The 20,743-nt window shown below is 43.1% G+C and overlaps 2 protein-coding genes across 2 annotated transcripts; both read right to left on the reverse strand.

The window, feature by feature from the left end:
* Positions 1-1,822: 1,822 nt before the first annotated feature.
* Positions 1,823-12,456, reverse strand: npc1l1 (NPC1-like 1). The gene is made up of 21 exons (XM_070963843.1): positions 12,415-12,456; positions 10,336-10,497; positions 9,235-10,161; positions 8,828-9,121; positions 8,515-8,738; positions 8,305-8,405; positions 8,034-8,206; positions 7,779-7,907; positions 7,169-7,351; positions 6,947-7,061; positions 6,511-6,773; positions 6,303-6,392; positions 6,021-6,211; positions 4,449-4,576; positions 4,215-4,338; positions 4,067-4,122; positions 3,828-3,978; positions 2,805-3,036; positions 2,430-2,543; positions 2,152-2,314; positions 1,823-2,058 (listed from the first exon to the last, which is right to left on the reverse strand). The coding sequence occupies exons 1-21, from the start codon at positions 12,454-12,456 to the stop codon at positions 1,823-1,825; spliced, it is 4,098 nt and encodes a 1,365-aa protein (XP_070819944.1).
* A 6,522-nt stretch (positions 12,457-18,978) lies between these two features.
* Positions 18,979-20,696, reverse strand: nono (non-POU domain containing, octamer-binding). The gene has a single exon (XM_070965188.1). It carries the CDS (start codon positions 20,576-20,578, stop codon positions 19,253-19,255), a length of 1,326 nt encoding a protein of 441 aa, XP_070821289.1. The 5' UTR covers positions 20,579-20,696; the 3' UTR covers positions 18,979-19,252.
* Between the last annotated feature and the right edge of the window lie 47 nt (positions 20,697-20,743).

Below are 20,743 nucleotides of genomic sequence, written 5' to 3' on the forward strand. Positions count from 1 at the left end.
GAATAGCATGTCACTTAAAGCTAGCTGATGCCATCCTTCACCTGCTTAGGACCTTTTAGTGTTTTCTTCAGCCATTGCATTATTAGTAAGCTTCCCAGGAGGTGGGTTGATCTTTGGAAGGACGTTCGGTTGTACGAGTTGATCTGTAGGACGATTTGTTACAGATTCAGCACCAAACTCTGCTCACAGATGTTTACCCAGCAGCTGCCCGACTCTATGCCTTCTTACCTCTGTGCTCCACTTCCACTGCATGTGCAGCAAGCATGACAAAGTTGTAACGTCACCTTAACGTGTTTCTTGCTTGTAAACTTTAAAAAAAAATAGGTTGCCATTACATGCTGCCATCACATTGTAGGAATATAATTACCCCTGAATCTGTTTCCACAATGCAATATCACTGTCTGTCATTGGCTGAGATGGAGGAGGAGGGGGAGGAGGAGGGGGTGTGATGACTAAAGGATCGGTAAAAGTTTTCCAGGGAAACGGGGGATCTCTGTTTCCATTGGCTTGTATTTGCTATAATGCTGCTACACAAATGGACTCATAGAGAGATGATTCATAGATCAGCTGAGTGATGTCAGATCCGATCTATTTATTATATGTCTGTACCATAGAGTGAGCTCAACCAGAGAAGAAAAAAGTTATTTATATTTTTTCCTCAAGACTGTATTATAATTTAAAAGACTTGTTTTCTTTTGTTTCTTTTTTTTTGGCCTGAATCGTGGTTTCCCTTGTATAATGTGTACAGTATGTTTTTGGGGGCATTGATGACCTAAAGAAACATACAATCCTATCAAAGGGATGCATTGTTAATAAAACAAAATTTGAAATACCCAAAATGTTTTTGACGCCCTTCATTTCTTTCTTTTTATTTGTAACTAATATCTGAATTCATCGTCCCGTCTGAAACTGAATTATGGCGTATAAGCGGTGTATTCTGGGTAAGGATGTTGAACGTTATGCTGCGACTTGTGTCCTGGGTTGGAGTTTTATTCAGCTTTTTGTGCATTTTCTGCACGTTTTAATTCAACAACAACACCTGCTGCACACGAGCACTGGCTCCATCTCTAAAAAAGTTCCTCAGAAACTGGAGACGATGCAAAAAGTTCTGCAAGGAGAGTCATTTTGTACAAGATCATTGTGTAAAAGTGTCGCCTGGCTGGCTGAACGGCTTTGTGCTGGGATGACGGTAACAAGCGGTGCAAATAAAAACCTCCACACACTAAAATCTGAACAATTTCTTTAATTATGTGCAAGCTTATAGTCGTAGATCTTTCTCATGCAGAAGAATCTAGAGTGCATAAGTTCTCTTTTACACCATAAATAACATGAAAACTGAAAACACTGAAACACATTTAATATTTGTTCACGGATTTTGCAGCAATGCCACCATAATTGGAACAATAACATGAAATACTGGAGTGTGTGTTCCTTCAAATCACCCTAAAGAGCAGCCTACCAATGTGAAATACTCACACGTACAAAAGAATTGCATTTATTAAAAAAACACAAAACAAAATGGCTAATTCAAGAACATTTGTCGACTTCCTGTCCTAATAATTCCACAACTGAACAGCAAATCTCGCCCAGCTGCAGTGCTTGTGAAGACTTGCTGAGACAGGAACGTTGCAGTCGTCCACGCTCGCTTTGCTCAGTCCCACTGGTCCATTTCTGATTCAGGTACAAACTTAAGTTAATGATTTCCATACAGAGCCTAATGCACGACTCTGTTTGCTATCTCTGTGTCCACTCTTGTTTGTTTGTTTGTTTGTTGCGGAGGTATTTACTCATCAGAGCTCGGGAACAGTTTTGTTGTCGGCGTTCAGAATCTGTCAATTATCTCCTCTTTCTCCTCCAGTTGCTCTTCTATCGTTTTTGAAGGTCTGCTGTCGTGTTTGGGGGAGTTTGTGTTTGAGTCTGGCTCCTGTTTCCTCTCGTTGTTTTTGTAGCTCATGTTATCATACGCCTGTTTCATGCTGTTTTTCAGCTCGAGCACGTGCCTGGCCTTTGCTCTCTCCTGCTGGAGCTGCAGCAGCACTGCTTTATTCACACCAGGACCTGAGGAAAGGAAAGATTTGAACATATTGATTAAATCTTACCTCTTCAAACCTCTTTGCTGCATTCACAAGCAAGCACATATGAAGTACATACCAAAGTAGCTGAGCAGCACAGGCAGGAATATGAGTCCGTGAGCCAAGCCCAAAAGCGTAATGACCAGGTTTAGTCGGAAGAAGAAGATCTGGATGAGTTGCGCTTTGGCGAATGCCAGCACAAGGATGCCTGGCAGGTTGGTCATAGCAACACCAGCAAACACCTGCAGGGTACAAAACACACATATTTAACTCACACAGCTGCACCCTATGCACAGCCAGTCATTCATCTTTGTGGGCTGCTTTAAAGTTGCTCCAGATTGCCTGATAGCTACTTACCGCGCTGCCCATGTTGGCCGTAGCCTCCTTAGCTCTGTCTACATGTGTGGGCTTAGTGCTGAGTGCAAAGGTTCTTGTCATATGGGACACAAACTCCACAGAGATGCCCACCGCCTGCGGACAGCACAGAGAATATAAGTTAGTAAACTAAGAAATGACCATGAATTACCTATTCTTCTTTACAGACTGAAAGCAATAATACTGAACGGTTAGACTGGAATTTTACATGTGCATATCAAAAGTGAGAGCACGTTAAATGAATAAATACACTACAGGATTTGATGACATCCTTCCAATGACAAGTAAATAACCTGTAATATGTAAATAAATCTGTAAAACTGGTGCCACTTTAACCCTCGTTGTAGACAGTCTTACCGTGACCAGATTGATAAGGGCCACTGCGTTGTAATCGATGCTCCAAAGCGTCATGACACCAACAGTATCGATGACGATCATGATTATGGTGATTAGGTTCAGCAGGCCGGAGCGCAGATCCAGACCCAGCAGCAGACAGCACACGATGAAGGTCGGCAGCAGGCACAGGGAGATGTTGAAGAGTCCCTCTGGCACAATAGTTAGGTACTGCTCGTAAAATACATTGGTCACCCTAGAAGAAGGAGGGACGAAAAACACTGATCAGACAATAAATAATCAAATCAAATCAAATCAAATCAAATCAAATCAAACTTTATTTATATGGCACTTTTCATACTTAAAAGCAACACAAAGTGCCTCACAGAGGCTAAAAACAGTAAAAAAAAAGAAAAGGAAAAAAGAAAAGAAAAGAAAAGAAAACCCAGCCCTCCCACCCCCATAAATACATAGAGACATATATAGACATATAGAGAGTCACAGACATGGACGTATGCACACACACACCTGTACACCCATGTGGACAAGGCAGGGAATAAGCCACCTTAGGGGGCCATCCACACTGAGAGGGCCCCCGGCCCATAACTAGGGAGCGCCACCTGAGACCACCCCGACCCAGGCAGACAGGGGGCCCCACACCAAGGTGCAGAAGCCTCCAGCCATCCAGGCCAGAGCCGACCCCTCGGCAGCGCCCCCATCAGTAGACCAAGAGCAACTCCCAGTGTGGGGGGGCCCCCATGAGGAAACGCCGCAGCTAAAAACCAAGGGACTAAGACATAAACACTGAATGAAATAAAATGAGTAAATGAAATAAATAGTAAATAAACATGTCGTTAAAACATGCAACTAAAATAAGATACAAATAAAGATTAAATATGATATGATAAGAAGCCTGATTAAAGGAATGAGATAAATCAAACAAATCAAGTCAAATCACAAATAATAATAATAACGAGCTGTAGAAGCAAGAGCAGCCTTTGCAGAGGAGGGCAGATGAGTTGAAGGAGAAAGAAATAAAATACATACGTGTAAGGAAACACCTCAAAGTCAGGGGAGGTGCCCGGTACTTCCCTCATGCTCATGGTGATGTTGTGGGCCAGCTCTCTGGCCTTCAACAGTGCTGCAGTGAACTCTTGAGAGTTGGTTAAAGTCGTGTGGTAAGCCATGAACCGAGAGGCTGGAAGAAAAAGATTCACTTTGTGTGCTGTTTCCGTTAGAAGAATAGAGAATCTTTGACAGATTCAAGATGATTTGAGATGATTTACCTATAATTTCTCCGCTCTCATCCATCTCAACAGCTGTGTCATACGCTCCAAGGCCACTGTTAAGAGAGACAATAAGCCGTGAGAAAGCTGTCTTCATGTTGGGATGGTTTTGTTTGTGTGTATGCACATGTGGAGCTACAACACACACCCTTTGGGACACTTTAGGTCAGGCCTGTTACCCAAGAAGAGAGGGAGGAAGCGGTTGAAGTCTGCCACTTTGGGCCTGAATGTGGAGAATGAAAATCTTAGACACTTCTTACACGCTTTATTATCTGTTGAGACAAGGGAGCAGAGTAGGTGTTAATAATACAATTCATTGTGCAAGGAAATTCACAGTAAACAATGTGTGTTAATGTGGTGCTTTCTCAGAAGGGACGCTCACCGTCTCTGCCAGGACAGAACTTTCCAGCATCTTGACCGAATCTGTACACATAACAGCAGTCGCCTTGAGGGTTCAGCCAGTCGATGTAATCATCCACCCAGGAGTTAGAAGGAATGGCCAAGTAGGATCTGCAGATCATCAATCGGTTAATGGAAGGCAGGGATGCAAATGGCTGGGCAGTGAAGGTTTTAGCAAGCGTTGCTCAAACAGGACTAAAGAGTGCATTTGTGGGGCATTATTTCAGCTGTGGATGAACACACGTGTGGTGCTCTACAGAGTGTTTACAGCAGCAGGATGGTATTTGTGGGACTCAAAATAAACTAAAATGCCCGCGTTAGTTGTCATGAAGATAAATATCACCAGTGCAGCAGTGTGACTGGCAGTTTTTGGATAACAGTGGAGCTCCATGGCACAGAGGAATCAGCCAGATCTTTCTTTGTCCACACAGACAATACTTGCTATTGTTGGGTTTGGTCTTTTCATGGGATTTACTGAGATATGAAAATATAAAAGCAGCCTTTTCCTCTGAAGAAATGGTACCACTTTTTGGGAAATACACTTGCACACTTGCTTGCCCAGAGTTAAATGAGAAGCTCTCATGCCTGTGCAATAAATATGAAACTAAAGCAAGCAGCCAGTTTGCTTAGATTAGTATTGAATTTAATTGGACCCTCTTGAGCAAGCATTCGGAGGCTGAACCCGTCTGGTAAACTGAACACTTTTCTTACATAGCAGCACTGTTTTTTCTGCCGCACATTATTTCACTTATGATACTGTATTGTGTAAAGCTTTGCTGTTTTTCCAGCGACTGATAATGCTAGCGATAAGATAACTCCGTAATCCTTCTTATCTCCATGAAACAAAACTGTGCTGTTAACTACAATCCCTCCATATCACACTAGGTAATATAATTCAAACGGGTTGAATTTAGGCATCGCTGGTTGGAGGGAATGAAATTAGCATCCACCACCTGCCAGATACGAGGCAAATATTATTTAAAAAGCAAAATTAAGAATAGTCAGGGACACAACATCTCAGTGTTTGCTATTCTAAAACCTTCCACATTTCAGAGGTGGTGAATAAAAAAAGCTTGAGCGGTTGTTGGAAATGTTCAGTGACAGGAAAAAACGCAATTTCACATCCTGACTACACTGCAGGATATTCTACTTAACAAGCAAAAATACACCAAGATGCATTAATCCTACAAATCAGCCTGGTCATAACCATAAAACCATAACAGCAATCAGAGTGGATGTTTTGGGTGTTTGCTCTCTCCGCCTGGCACAATCAGTCAGAGGCACCGTTTATCTGCTGAGTGTCATTCATAACGTAACTGAGTTTATCATTAACTGGTGTGATTGGCTGATGGCTTGTATGTAAGAGGCTGTTACTATGATATCAGCAGGTTCAAGGATCTGTCAGTGAAAAATAATGATTTGAAGGACAAAGGCAGAAAACCACTCTTTACTGTACTGAAGAGAGGAACTAGTTTAACTGAGCAGCCACATGTTGTTGGGACAAAGGGTAGAACTGTATTTTCTCTAGTCCTGATCGTAAAAAACGAACACTCACAGTTCAGGGAAGTCGGTGGCGTATCGGATCTTCTGGGTTAGCGAATTGTTATTACAGTCCACGCTGGAGCAGACGGCGTTCATTCCCGCCACAGTGCTGAAGTTGTAGCCTTTTTTTGTGACAAAATAAACGGGGACTCCAACTTCAAAGTATTCGTACAGGTACTTGAAATAATCCAGCATATAGGAGTCCTGCACCAAAAAACAGAATAATCTTTGCAGGCTACATTGAAAGAGGAGTGCGCAGGTGTTCATTCATATTTATGTTGCAGTGCTGACTGACCTGAGGCATAGCCAGTTCCTGATCCAGACCCACAGTCACATGAAACATGAGGAATAAGGATCCACAGAACATGAAGATGAAAAGCAGCATCTGAAGAGAACACAGGACAGAGTGTATTCAGCAGCTAAAACATGTGATGTGCACGACGAGCAAATCAATCTTTCCATGCGAGCAGGAGCTTCTGCTTATTTTAAAGTAGTAGCTTTACCACTATGACCCGGGTGTAACGGTGCAGTAGGAAGGGGGCGTAGTATTTCTTCATGAAGGGCAGCAGGAAGCCCTTGTTTTTCTTGGATCGCTGGGTTGACACTTTAACACAGCAGAGAAGTTCACAGCGGTTGTTGTCCTGACGCCGGGCGTCCAGGGACAGCAACGCAACAAAGGCTGTCATCTGGAGGACAAAGTCCAACAACACGGCCAGGGCAGCGTACAGAGCAAAGGACTTCACTGCTGGCATGGTGGACAGGGCCCCTTGGGTAGCAGCACAGAGATTAAGGCGTTGTATAGAAGCTAAGTGGTCCATTCTTATACATTGTATGTGCACAGAATTGTCAACTCTTTAACCATGCCAGTGTTGCCTGTTGCACTTTGCAGTTTTTCATGCAGTTTTTCTCAAAGATGAAAAAGACTGCAGAAGTTCCTACCTAGGAAAAAGCAGATCGACTCAGAGAGACTGCACAGGAGCATGCTAGGAGCCACGTTTCCGAGGACACGACCAATCTGCTCCTCTCTCTTCTCTCCGGACTTCCGCACATCCCTCTGCAAGGGAGGAAGGTAACGTGGGTAACGTCACTAAAATGATATCCTGTACATATCTTATTAAAATGGCAGCACTGTACTTTGATGGTGCACACACACATACGCACCTGGTACTCCAGAACAAAGATGAAGATGTTGTCAGCTCCAACAGCGAGCACCAGGAAAGGCACCACCTGCAGAATGACCAGCGAGGAGGGGATGCCGATCCAGGAGTAGAAGCCCATGGAGGCCAGGACAGAACAGCCGACCACCAGGATCCCACCCAGACCCACCAGAAACTTGGAGTCCACCTACAGCACACAGAGATAAGAGTCCAGATACACATTCAACTCAGTGAACCATTTCTGTGTCCACTATCTTCTGCTGTATATCAGGTCTTCTGATTTGTGTATCTTCATGGTCACTAAACGTACGTGCTTCACCGTAGAGATAAACGCTATACAGCTGACACAGTCGTAATAGTTTCTCCTTATCACATGTGTGATAAGTACTGTTTCTGGAATTTTACTTTCTTTGAGGAGTCTTATTGCATCCAATGCACATGTTATATACCTCTGTTTTTACTGTAAAACGGCAAGTTATGTAGCAACAGCTTAACAAGCATGCAGCTCTGCAAATAAAAATAGTCTGCACCAAAGTAGTGGACTGATCGGCTACGAGTGGCCAAAAAAGCTGAGTAATTATAATAGAGGTAGACATTAACGTTTGAAGTCTCACCAGAAGACGTTTCATTGAGGAGTACTCCCCCAGTGCCACAGCAATGTAAACAAAGATCACAGCATAGCTGATCATGAAGATGGGGATATCCTCTGCTGTCGTGCGATTAATCTCATCTTCCAGAGACCTCTGTGGACAGAAGGGCACGACAGAGAGAGGGAAGTTGTTAGGAGCTTAAGAGTTAGAAAAAGAGGAGACAACTCAACATGTGTCTTGAAAAGGCTGACAGCAGGTCAGCAACAGATTTGATTGTACCTCTGCCATGTATGCAAAGGTGAAGTTGGTGGTGGGGTTTTCCTGGTACTCCTGGACAATTTTAAGAAACTCTGTCTCCCACTGCATAGCCACTCTGAACTTGACGTCATCACGAGGGTAGTTGTTGAGGGAGAAGGTCAGGATGAGAGCCTCAGCATTGGTGAAGTCTTCATCTGGGAAAAGCAAAACAGGTAATGTTCACTAGAGTTGCTTTTTTGGGTTTATTGTACGGATGTTTCAAGTGTAAAAGATGGTGCTGAATGTTACTCACTCTCATAGCCTCCCACAGCCAGAAAGGGGAAGACTGGAGCTCCATAATCAGCCATGCAGCTCATACCTAAAATAGTGATGTCCTTGAAGGACAGGGGAGAGCTTGAGAAGAGTTGGAAGAAGAGATGGAAAGGTTACGTTAAAGTTCCTGAGCAGATGAATCCCATTTTCCCCCCAGTTTGATTTGAAATTCCATTTCAAGAATCCTTACTTGACACAGTAGATTAAGTGGTCTCTCCAGTCCACCTCCTTGGTCACTCCCATCTCTGTCATGTTCGCCTTGTCATTAATGTTTTTCAGACTGTTTTGGAAGTACTGTGGCAAGCTGTTGACTGCACAGTCTGTCAGGGAGGGGTCGGATGGGTTCAGTGGTGCATAACACACATCCTTCAGACTTGCTGTGCGGTTCAGGTCCTCTGACCAGAACTCAATGTTCTAAAAATGGCACAGAAGAGGCATCACTGTGTCAAAATCATATGGTGAGCTTTGGCAAACAACGTCAGCTTTCACTTTGGGCTCCTTACCTGTATCCGTGTCTGGAGCTCCAGCAGCTGGATGATTAGATCTTTGGATACAATCCCACTAAAGTTCTGTTGTCCAAATAGCAAAGAATCATAAAGGTGGCCCTTTCTGCCTGGTGCTGTCAAGATCAGCTGGTTGGTCCTGAAGAAGGGGCCAAAGTGGCTGTCGTGGAAGTCTTTCTCCTGCCGGGCGCGGCTGTTGGGAGCAGACCACAGCTCAACTGGGTCAGTGGTGAGCTCAATGGACTTGAGACCAGCGGACAAAACAGCCACGACCACAGCCGACAACAGGAGCACCTTGAATGGAGATAGAGCATGGAGAGAACAGCTGAGGCATATCTCCCTCATCAGGCTGACAACCTTTTATTAATCTATTTAGAAAATGTTACAAATACTTTGGTGAAACTAACCGTAAGGGGATAAGTTGCCATGAGGGTTCCCCAACGACGAAACTGTAAGCTTAGGAAAGCTTGAGCAGCCAGGCTGTTCCTGTCAATGCACGTCACCTCTGATGGATCAATCTCCCGATGAGTCACATCATTACTGTTCTGGTCTTTGCCTTTCCCCTTTGTCTTTCCTTTCTTCTCATCCTTTCTCTTACGAGACATCACCAAGGAAGTGACGGAGAGGTACAAAAGGAACGCAAGTGTCAGGACACAGAGTAAAATAATAGAAACCACGAGGAAGCCATCTACACCCAGCAGTGTGAAGGGCTCAGGAGGTGGAAGAGGAACTATTTCTGAGCATGCCTCTTCACAGTCCTGGCAGGTGCAGGCGCTAGCTCCACTTGGCGTGGTCTCATTACACCTCAGAGTTTGTCCATCGTAGTAAGTCATACTCTCTGGCACTTCCGAGGTTTGTCCCGGATCTATCAGGGTGAAGTCAATGTCCAGTGGAGCCAAGCCGTTGCCAGAGTTTCCTTGGAAGTCTAACCAGTGCTGGGGAGTGCACATCTTATGGCCATACCGACCACACATGGTGCTGATGGCGTAGCCCCCTGTGGCTGGAATCCTAACATTTTTACAAGACTGGAAGGAGCCTTGTGCAAAGGTGGTAGAGAGGAATGCCTTATAAGCTACGACGGCAGGGCGAGTCTCGTTTTTCTCACTAGTGAAGTTCTGGGTATTGACTTCCATGACCTTTGTGACGTTTAGTAGCTGGCTCTGGTTGGGGCTGCAGGTGTTGATGCAGTGCAGGTGGGCAAAGTTATCAGCACATGCAGGGCAGCGGAGCAGCAGAATCCTGGACGAGGTCAGACTTATTTCCAGAGTCGACAGCTGATTCTCGGAGCAGCAAGCGTATGTGTTGTCCTCTCCCTGGTCCAAAATGGGACACACCTGCAGAACAAACAGATGCGATTTGATAGACTGGCAGACTCAAACAGGACCGCACACCTTGTGAAAAGAATTAATTCTTAAAGACAGACAAAGAAGCCTAAGAATAGACCTACTCTGCCACATTCAGCTCCTGTTCTCTGCTTCACTAATGCACTTTAAACAGGATCTACACACCTTTTTGAGTTTTTGGTAGTGGGCTCCTGTGAGGTGACGGGCAGCACTGTAGTTCAAACAGGGGACGATAGGTGTAAAGAGGCTAGTGGTAACCATCGGGTTCAGACCACACTCCTCATAGAAAGCGCAGAAGCCCGGCTTATGTTGGGCCTCTGACAGCACCTGCATGGAAGATGGAGTTGATGGAGTCACATTACGTTGCAGGTAAGTGAAGAAGAAGGCACAGAAGAGGAGGAAACACACATACTCACAACTCGAAAATATTTCAACACTGTCCCTTTACATGTTATGTTAGCATTAGTTGTTCTCAACAAACTGAAACATCAAACCAGAATAACTGCTCCAACTAGCAACAAGGTTTGATGAGGGTTGCCATCAGCACGTGTTTTTAAAGACATTATGTAACATCGTTAACCCATAAATGTCATGACGGTGCCAAAAGGACTTAAGTGCTGCATCCTGCCGTGTCAGCTGCTTAATGCCACCTTCACAAGATACAGGACTAATAAAATGGAAAATGTTCCAACCTGTCGTGTATGTTCAATTCAAAATCAGTTACAAATTGATACATCATTTTCATATTGAACTCTTTCATAATTATCTTCCTACATTGTTGCATTTTTAGTAAGACTTTGTTAAATAGCAAATAGTGTTGCCAAGTTGGGGTTGCATTATGCAGATTAAAGCAGGCTTGGGCAGCTGGACAGGATTTGTTCTGGTTTCTCATGAGTTGGGCTTACAGTTTTGACAAAAACTGTAAAACCTCTTTGCTTGCAGCATTACAGCGTTTTTATTTGTTTGCCTTTGTGATAGCAAGGCATTGTGTGTGCTTCTCTCTTTCTTATTGTAGTTACCAAATTAGATAAGATTATTCTGTTTTTCTTTTTAACTCGTTTACTAGTTGCATTGTACGTGGAGCTTCCTATTTGCCCTCTAACGCAGTTGTGAACACTTGAATTGTTGCTTTATCTTAATGCCATGTTAAAACTTATATTCAACTGCAACATAGTTGCTATTGTTTATGAATTAATTTGAATTAATTTGTTTATTATATTATTCATTTGTTTGTGCAATTATTGGGCTGGAAAATATCAAACCAGTCTGGCAACACAGCTTGTAAAATGTACAATTCACTATTAGAGCCTCCACATCCACTGGTGTTTTCAGTACTTCAGTCTTCATAATGTTTTTATTCTTTTATTTATTCATTTATTTGACTTTCTTTTACTTCTTAAACTCGAGTGTGTTAGCCAAACCCAACTTAGACTCTCGGAACACACACAAACTTTAATTAAATCTAATTTTCAAGTTACTACATGAGAGCGTGTTCAGGGCTGATTTACTTTATCTCTTATTTTGAAACAATTTCCCCTCTGGGATAAATAAAGGACTTCTGATTCTGATTTTCACTCTTTAGACAACAACCAAAACAGAGCATAAAGTCACCCTGCAAAGACAAATTTCAACATCAAATGAATAAACAGGAACATGAAGCTCAGTACACATTGTAACATGCATGCGTGCATTAAAATGAGAAAACATCACGATGTGTGTTTCACTTTTTTCTTCTCACTTTGTTTGATTTGTTTCGGCGTTTAACATCTTCCGTACGGTCGGACTCACAACTGCAGAACATGTTTGATCTGAGGAGACTTTAATCGAAGTGACTCACTGCTTCTTCGCTACCTGCACTAACACTTCTTTAACTTTGCGACAAAGCACTCGAGTTTGATTTTTGCTTTGACATTTATTTATTTTATTTTTTTTCCAAAACAAATTTAACTGTAGTTGTTTTGTGATTTACAACATCTGGATCAGTTACTTACAGTTTAATTAACACATTTTCCTTATATCTTTCTACTTAAACTGATTAATTTTATTTTGTATTTAAATTATAGAAGCAGTTACATTTCTTCTTCTACTTTTTTTGTCACATTGTTGGACAGATCTAGAAAGTTTTCTCTACTGGAGCATGAGAACAAAGCAATATGAGGTTATTATTCTGTTCAGCATGACAAAAAAAAGTTTACAGTTTTTAACAATCAGGTTCCCTAAGAAAGGAAAATTAGACCAACTTACCACACAAGCCAGAAAAACGATCAGGGCGGCAACACGGACCATGATTGCCAACAGTCTGTCAGCTACAGGAGAGACAGGATCCTCAGGTGAAGCGAACTGGAGCGTCTATTAATCACTGCTGCCCTGCTGGAAGAGGCATCAGACAAAGTAAGGCAGCGACAGGAGCTCTGTGCGTCTACGTCCTCCCTCTGCTGTCTAACAGTGCTGGGATGGAGAAGGAGAAACATCAGGACTTTTCCTGGGTCACCCCTCCTGTGATGTCACACCTGTCTAATCTGGCCTGATGCGACGGCTGGCCAATCGCAGCCATGCAGGATCAATTCCTCTGTCTGATAATTAACACGGGGGAGATTTTGATAGGGATTGCAAGAGGGATCCAGAGCGGCGGGGAGAAACTGCAGGAGAATCCGAAATACCAACCACACCTAGTTCTTCACCTGAGTCATATATGTTACTGACCCTCTGACGCTGGTGTTTCTATGGAAGACAGATAAATAGATCCTGGTTGGACCAAAACACATCAGTCTCTATCGGATGGGATGTATCATATGGGATTTTTAGTTTCAGTGCATGCCACAAACATACTTAAAGGGCCTGAACATGATCTGCACAGCTGCGTGCAGGCGATCTGAGCCTCAAGGTGTTTAACAGAACGTCCTTTCAGTCAGTTTTCTCAGTCTTACATCAAACCCAGAGACAGCCTGAGGACAGTAGCAGGTCGCCATGCCAAGATGACATGACAGAACACTTCCTGGATCACATCCTACACTCTCAGATTGAGTGTGTAATTGCTGTCGTTATCGCAGGTCAGGGTCAAAGCTGAGATAAAACCTTCGACCAACACTCTCAGGGCGAAGGTGCATAAGCATTTACATTTATGACAGACAGAGATGGCGAAAAGACAAGACGAAATGGGCAGATGATATTCTTTATTCTTTCTGATAAGTCACGACAACACTGAAGATTTTGCCAGCGCATCATAAACTGCTCCACCCTGCAGTGGATTCAAATCACAAGGTAAAATCATGTGATTTATCAGCATCAGTATCTGTTTAGCTTACGTAAAGATGAAGATGATCACCACATTATGGGACTCTGCCCATTTGTACATTTTTAACAAACATTTAGACAGAAAAGCGAATAAACGTGATAAAAGAAATCACCTGAAAAACCCCAAATCAAAGATACAGGATGGATTTTAATGTGTGCTGCTACATTTTCTGGCTACAAAGCTTCCATCTACTTTATAATTATGGATTTAAATGCATACAAACACGTGTGTAAAACAACAGTCACAGTATGATTACATTAACGAAACCAACTAAAATTATCAAGGCATTTGATCTGACAGTCCAAACAACATGAGGCAGTATTTCTATTTTTAAATACTTTATGTTTACTTTGATAATGTCAGATTTCTGTTGAGGCTGTCAGAGAAATATTGATTTAATGAGAGGGTCATTTTTATTGATGTTTCTGATTGCACTGAATTACAGAAGTGTGAGTTGTTCCCAAAGGGTTGAATATTAAATAAATATAATTTGCTAATTTGAACTTGTGTTGCTGAATTATTTCTATGTAAACATTTCATATCTAAACAAGTAATAAAGTAGTTTTCATTTTTTAAAGCTCTGTTTTTTGGAAGATGAACTTTTACTGCATTATATTCATCTGAAAGATAAAATCTAAGTTTTAGATGGAAAGATTGTGATGGGTTCATAAAACACAACCAGCAGCATCAACACTGAAATATATATTACACTTTGTGTGTGTGTGTGTGTGTGTGTGTGTGTGTGTGTGTGTGTGTGTGTGTGTGTGTGTGTGTGTGTGTGTGTGTGTGTGTGCGCATGCGTGCGTGCCTGCCTGCCTGTCTGCGTGCATGTGTGCGTGCATGCTTGCGTGCGTGTGTGTGTGTGCATTGTGTCACTCAAAGAGGAAGGAGCCATGCTTCACAGTAAGTACTTTCACATCTCATTCACAGTACACTGATCATAATACTTCTTTACTTGTTGGCAAAAAATGTATTTTATTTTTATTGCAGTCCATATCTGTAATAATTGAACTACACTGATAATGTGTGCTCAGTTAAATGTTATGTGCACTGACACTGTTCAGCATTTGCCTTTGTCAAATTACATAAAGGATGAGCACAAATATGTTTTTTTGACATGATAACATCCAGATGTAAGAGATTCAAACATAGAACTCATTATTATATAAAATCTGCTAATTTATTTAAAAAGGTCCTGAGAAGTAAAGCTGCAACTGACACTGTTCAGCATTTTCCTTTGTCAAATTACATAAAGGATGAACAGAAATATGTTTTCTTTCAGTGGTAAAATGCAAATGTAAGCAAACATAGGGCCCATTATTATATAAAATATGCTAATTTATTTTAAGAAGTCCTGCGAAGTAAAGCTGCTGTCGGAGTATCAAACATTGATTTATCCGTTCTGACATCTTAAGTATTCATGTGATCATGCAGGCTTTCAAATATTATGCAATTCTGCATATAAACGTATTAATATTGTTAGAATATGAGAAATAACTGATGACAAACAAAAGCTAAATCACTGCACCTTTCTGGGATGCAAGCTCAAAAATTTCATGATCACTATAAAAAGATCTGAAACGGAGAGATGATGGAGGCACACCGGGCCTGAATTAGATCAGTCTATGTAGGTTTTAGGATATTAGACTTTATTTTTATTATTACTGCTGTTCAGGCAGAGTATGTCACAAACATGCAACACGCAGAACGCTGCAGCGAGCCTGAACGTGACCTTCGGACCATCAAGTGGCACAGCAGTGTGCAGGTTATCTGAGCTCTGAGGTGCAGGTTTGTCTTTTTTCTATAAACGTCCTAAATCAAACCCAGAGACGGCCTGAGGACAGCAGCAGGCCGCATGCCAAGATGACATGACACCACGCTGCCCAAATTATCCAAGTTATCGCATGTCAAGGTCACAGCTGAGATAAAACTTTCAACCAACACTATCAGGGCGAAGGTGCACAGGCATTTCGATTTGTGATAAACACAGATGGAAAAAAAGACAAGGCGAAACGGGACAGATACGAAGATGTTCTTTGTTCTGTCATCTGCTGATAAGTCAGGACATCACTTCAAATTTTGTAACTTGGCCAGCCCATCATAAACTGCTCCATGCTGCAGTGGATTCAACTCACAGGGTAAAATCATGTGATTTATCAGCATTAGTATCTGTTTACCTGCTCTTCGTCAGTTGAGCGCCGAAACAACGCTGAAATATCAAGTTAGGTTCATCTGAAAAGTGTTGAACTTTTTCTCATCACAGTGTTTTCCTCGCTCTCGTGTGAATGAAATAATTTCTGTTCTTATTTATCTTTTATGGCACTGAAAAAGAATGGGTGCCAGAAGACTCTGTACCTCTCAAGGTTTCACAAAGATGAAGATGATCTCCACATTATGCAAAGGACTCTGCCCATTTTTACATTTTTAACAAACATTTATACAGAAAAGTGAATAAACGTCTGTATTTGTGCAAGAAATCACCTGAAAAACCCCAAATCAAAGGTGCAGGATGGATTTTAATGTGTGCTGCTACATTGTTACTTTGCCTACAAAGCTTCCATCTACTCTAAAATTATGGTTTTAAATGTAAAAAAAAATACACATTTTATGAAGCATATTCAAAAATGGACAACAGCTTCACAAATCACATGGATTATTCATGCAGAGGTTTGGCTCCTGTTCCTGCACCTCCTGCATGTTTTTGTCACACCAGACACCTTCAAAGCAACAGTCACTGTACAATTACATTAATAGAATAAGGAATTAAATGCATCATACTTTTAAGCAATTTCAGAACATTATACAAACATTTTGTTGATAATACACCTTTTTCAAACTGAGCGCCGTCGAGAGTCACAGCTGTTCCTTGAAGAGAGGACACAGATTACAAACATTTAATATTTCAGTCCAAACAACATGAGGCAGTATTTCTATTTCTAAATACTTTATGTTTACCTTGATAGTGTCAGATTTCTCAGAGAAATATTGATTTAATGTGAGGGTCATTTTTCTTGATGTATCTGATTGCCTTGAATTACAGAAGTGTGAGTTGTTAACAAAGCGTTGAATATTAAACAAATATAATTTGATAACTTGAACTCGTGCCGCTGAATTATTTCAACGTAAACTGTTTGCGCCGCTCCGGTGTTTCACTGAGTTTGAGAGAGAGAGCAAAGGTGGTTAATGCTGCGAGCTTTAATAAATGAATAACGGACGTGAACGTTTCAGCACAACTAGTTCTGTTTTTTGGAGGATGAACTCTCACTGCATGATATTCATCTGAAAGATAAACTCTAAGTTTTCGATGGAAAGATTGTGACGGGTTCATGAAACATGAGCAGCAGCATCAACACTGAAATACATATGACAGGTTTTCATATGTGTGCGTGTGTGTGTGTGTGTGTATTTACACTGTAAGGGGAAAGGGACCATCCTCCACAACGAGCACTCATTCACAGCATGTTGGTGCTCGTAAGACTTTATTTGTTAATGAAATGCATTTTATTTTCATTGCAGTCCATACCTGTAATAATTGTGCCACACAGACAACGTGAGCTCAGTTAAACGTTACGAGCACTGACACTGTTCAGCATTTTCCTTTGTCAAGTTACATAAAGGATGAGCATGATCATGTTTTCTTTCAGTGGTAAAATGCAAAAGTGGGCAACCATAGGACCCATTATTATATAAAATATGCTAATTTATTTTAAAATGTCCCAAGAAGTAAAGCTGCTGACTGAGTATCAAACACTGACGATGCTGCGTGGTCTGACTTATCCAATCTGACATCTACAGTATTCATATGATCATGCAGGCTATTAATGTACAGAATGTTAAAATATGAGGAATAATTATAATTTTCTAGGGTGCAGGCCCAAAAGTCTGTTTCATGATGGATATAAAGAGAAAAGTCTTACAGAGAGAGCTGCAGAAAAGCTCCTGCCATCTGTCTTCCAAGGTACAGAGTAATTAAAAGCATCTGATGACTTTTCTCTGAGACCATGCCGATGTGACCTGCAGATAAACACTCATTCCCTCTTTATGATCCAGCCTTATCACACATTATTTATGGAGCGCTCATTGTGCGAGCTGGACGGTGGAACAAACTCATTATCTTGGCTTTTTGGACTCCGACACAGGTGAGTAGTTCCCTCAGAAAGGTCTTGGCTATCAGCTGGAAAGTGTGTCATAAAGCCCTGGCGTGATGGAGATGGGAGGATCTTCAAATTTCTGCACCTGCCATCAGATTCTGTCTTTCATCAGGACGGCTGACAAACAGCTGGATGTTTACACACTGAAGACGTTTCACTCAACTTTAAGCTACTTTTTGGTATCGATGTTGGGTTTGTACACTGACTATGAGCACATAACCTCTTTCTCTGCTCCGCTCTGGCACCTGTCTGGTTATGATGCAAGCCTGAACAGTTTCAGTCAGCTTCAGCCCTTGTTGACAAACCAGACTTTCTCTGCTCGCGTATCTGTTTGGGTTTCATCTAAGGGATTTCTTCATGAACAGCAGAGCGTGATGTGCATTACACGCAGCTGGAAGCAGCACTCAGATCAGCACTGAGCTCAAACGGCCAACTTTTAAAACTCATGTTTTCTGCTGCTGAGATCAATGACCTCTGACCTTTAAACTTTGAGCAAATTTAGCAATTCAGAGCTGAAACTGACACCTGGCACCACCTGATGCCTCCTGTGTATTTAGCTCAAAAAAACCTGAATGAGACCACCTTCCTGGCACTTCCTGCTGATTTAAAACACAGCCCTCGTCCCTTCGTCTTGTTAGTGACTAACACAGGAGTCACGGCCCTCAGCCTCACCTCAGACTGTCCTTCACTCGCCATCTCCATCTGGATGCTGACTCACAAGACGTCTGGTCAGGTGGGGCCTCACCCAGGAAGTCAGTGGTTAATAAAAAACACTTCATGTTGCCATGGCACTGAAAGCACAGGTATATAGTATAAATTATGGCGTCTCAGTAAGCCACACCCACAGCACACATATGTGCTGGAGCCATTATTAATATGAATTCCACCTGAGACCCACTGAGCTCCATGCCGGCCGACTGGAGGGGACATCAACAGACCCCAGGAAAAGCATCAGAGCTGCACCTAATAAAATCAATAATTACTCAATCAGAAAGTTTAATTTAGGTTTTCATATCAGCAGGTGTTGATGGTAAGGATCCACAACATGACCTCAATACTTTCTCTGATCAAGCTGAGCAGTTATCTCTGAGCTGCAGGTCCAGTTTGATCTGCTCTTTGTTTTGGAAATTATGTTGATGCATTATGTGAGTCAGGTCATTGATCTGTCAGTGCCACAGCGTTCAATAAATCAATACTCTGACAGCAGTGATAACACGGTGAACCAGGCCCCAGAGCGAGCCTGTGAATGCATCACCACGTAGATTAACTAAGATTTGTGAATAAAACCTGAACGTGCTGAGATGGTGACGCGTCTGGCTGCTCTGAAACACGCTGAGAAACCTTCAACGGCAAACAGAAATCTTAGGGAATCTTGAATTTATTCCAGAAAAGTCAACATATCCAGGACAAAAACATTTGCTATCCCTATGAAAAATACATTAAGGTGAAAAATAAAGGACAACACATGGCTCGTTTGGAGAGTTATGACATTTTAGTACTAAAATAGAACTCAAAAAGTACAAATAAAAAGTAAAAAAAAAACAAAACATGCAACTGTTGTCAGAGTTTAAAAAGTAACGCTCACTACCTGGACTTTAAAACACAGTGAGTATGAAAAGGGGAAAAGAGACATGATTCAAAATCTGCGTTGCTTGTTAGGTCCATAGTCCCCGGGCCCGGGCAGGCCTCTGGGGAAGCCGCCCTGGCCGCCTCCTGGCATGTTGTTGTTTCCTGACCCCGGCATCATTGGGGCGTTCTCGGCGGCCATGCCGGGCGCTCCAGCAGGACCCGAATTGCCACCCAGCGAGTTTCTGTTCATGGGCATCCCGTGACTGCCCATATGCATCCTCATGTCTTGCTCCCTGTTTTCAGAGAAGTTGCCCCTGAAGCCCTCCTGCTGCCTCTTCATCATCTCCTCGTTGCGCATCCTCATCTCCTCCTCTCTCCTCCGGCGTTCCTCCTCCTGCCGGAGCTCAGCCTGTTTCCTCTTCTGCACCTCCTGACTGTGGAGCTCCTCCATCCTCCGCAGCTCCTCCTGTCGCCTCAGCAGGTCCTGCCTCATCAGCATCACCTGATGCTCGTGCCTGGCCGCCTCCATCTCCGCCTCCAGCTTCTCCTGGGCCTCCTTCATGTTGCGGTCCACCATCTCGTACTGCTGCTTCTCCATCTCCATCAGGGCCTTCCAGCGCATGGCGTACTCGTACTCGAAGGAGCCCGGCTGAGCGAATCGTGGTGGCTGCTCGCGCTCTTTGTGGTACTGCTGGTTTTTGTTTATAAGCTTTTCTGACAGTCCCTCCTCTTCATCAAACTGTTCCATAGGTTCCACTGTGATAGGTCGAGGAAAAGCTGTGAGAAGATAGGCGCCATCACTGCACTTATCCAGAGCCTTTCTTGCAGCCGGCTTTGAGGTGTACTCCACTATCCCCTTCCCTGTGGGCCTCCCTCGGTCATCCACTATGACCACAGCTCTCTCTATCTGACCAAACACGGCGAAGGCCTCCTCCAGCAGCTCGTTGGACACAAACTCTGGCAAATTTTTCACAGTTAAAGCAGCACCGTGTGTAGCAAACCTCACCCGTATGGGCCTGCCTCTGAACGGCGTATCATCCAGCTCCGCTCTGGCGATCTCTGCTATGATCCTGGTCTCCAGGCGGATGAAGCCGAAGCCTCTTTCCTTGTTGATGAAGATCTCACTGGCCTTGCCGTACTTGGCGAACAGCTTCTCCAGGTCGTCCTCGCTAACTCCGGTCGGTAGGTTTCCTACAAACAGCCTGCTGCGCTGGGTGAAGGTTTTCTCCCCGGGTTTCCTGAAGCTCTGCAGGTCCAGAGTTAAGGCCTCGTTCGGATTGGTCTGTTCGCTGGGCTCGGGCTGCTGGCCGTTGGTGTTTGTTCCTCCGGGTTTCTTCTGGTCTCCCGGGCGGTTGGGGCCATGGTTCTGCTGGGGGCCTCTGTTTCCTTGCATTTTGTCGGAACAGAATTAAAACCCGAGTCGACGAATCGCCCGATAAAGAGACGAAAGCTGAGCGGACAGTGGCGCACAAAGAACTGGGAAAATGGCGAGGCTGCGTGCTGCCGCTACGCTATTGTGACCTCATTCCGTGCGACTTGCGTATAATGTCGTCACTTT

This window comes from Chaetodon trifascialis, chromosome 6 (assembly GCF_039877785.1).
Source record: "Chaetodon trifascialis isolate fChaTrf1 chromosome 6, fChaTrf1.hap1, whole genome shotgun sequence".
NCBI lineage: Eukaryota > Metazoa > Chordata > Actinopteri > Chaetodontiformes > Chaetodontidae > Chaetodon > Chaetodon trifascialis.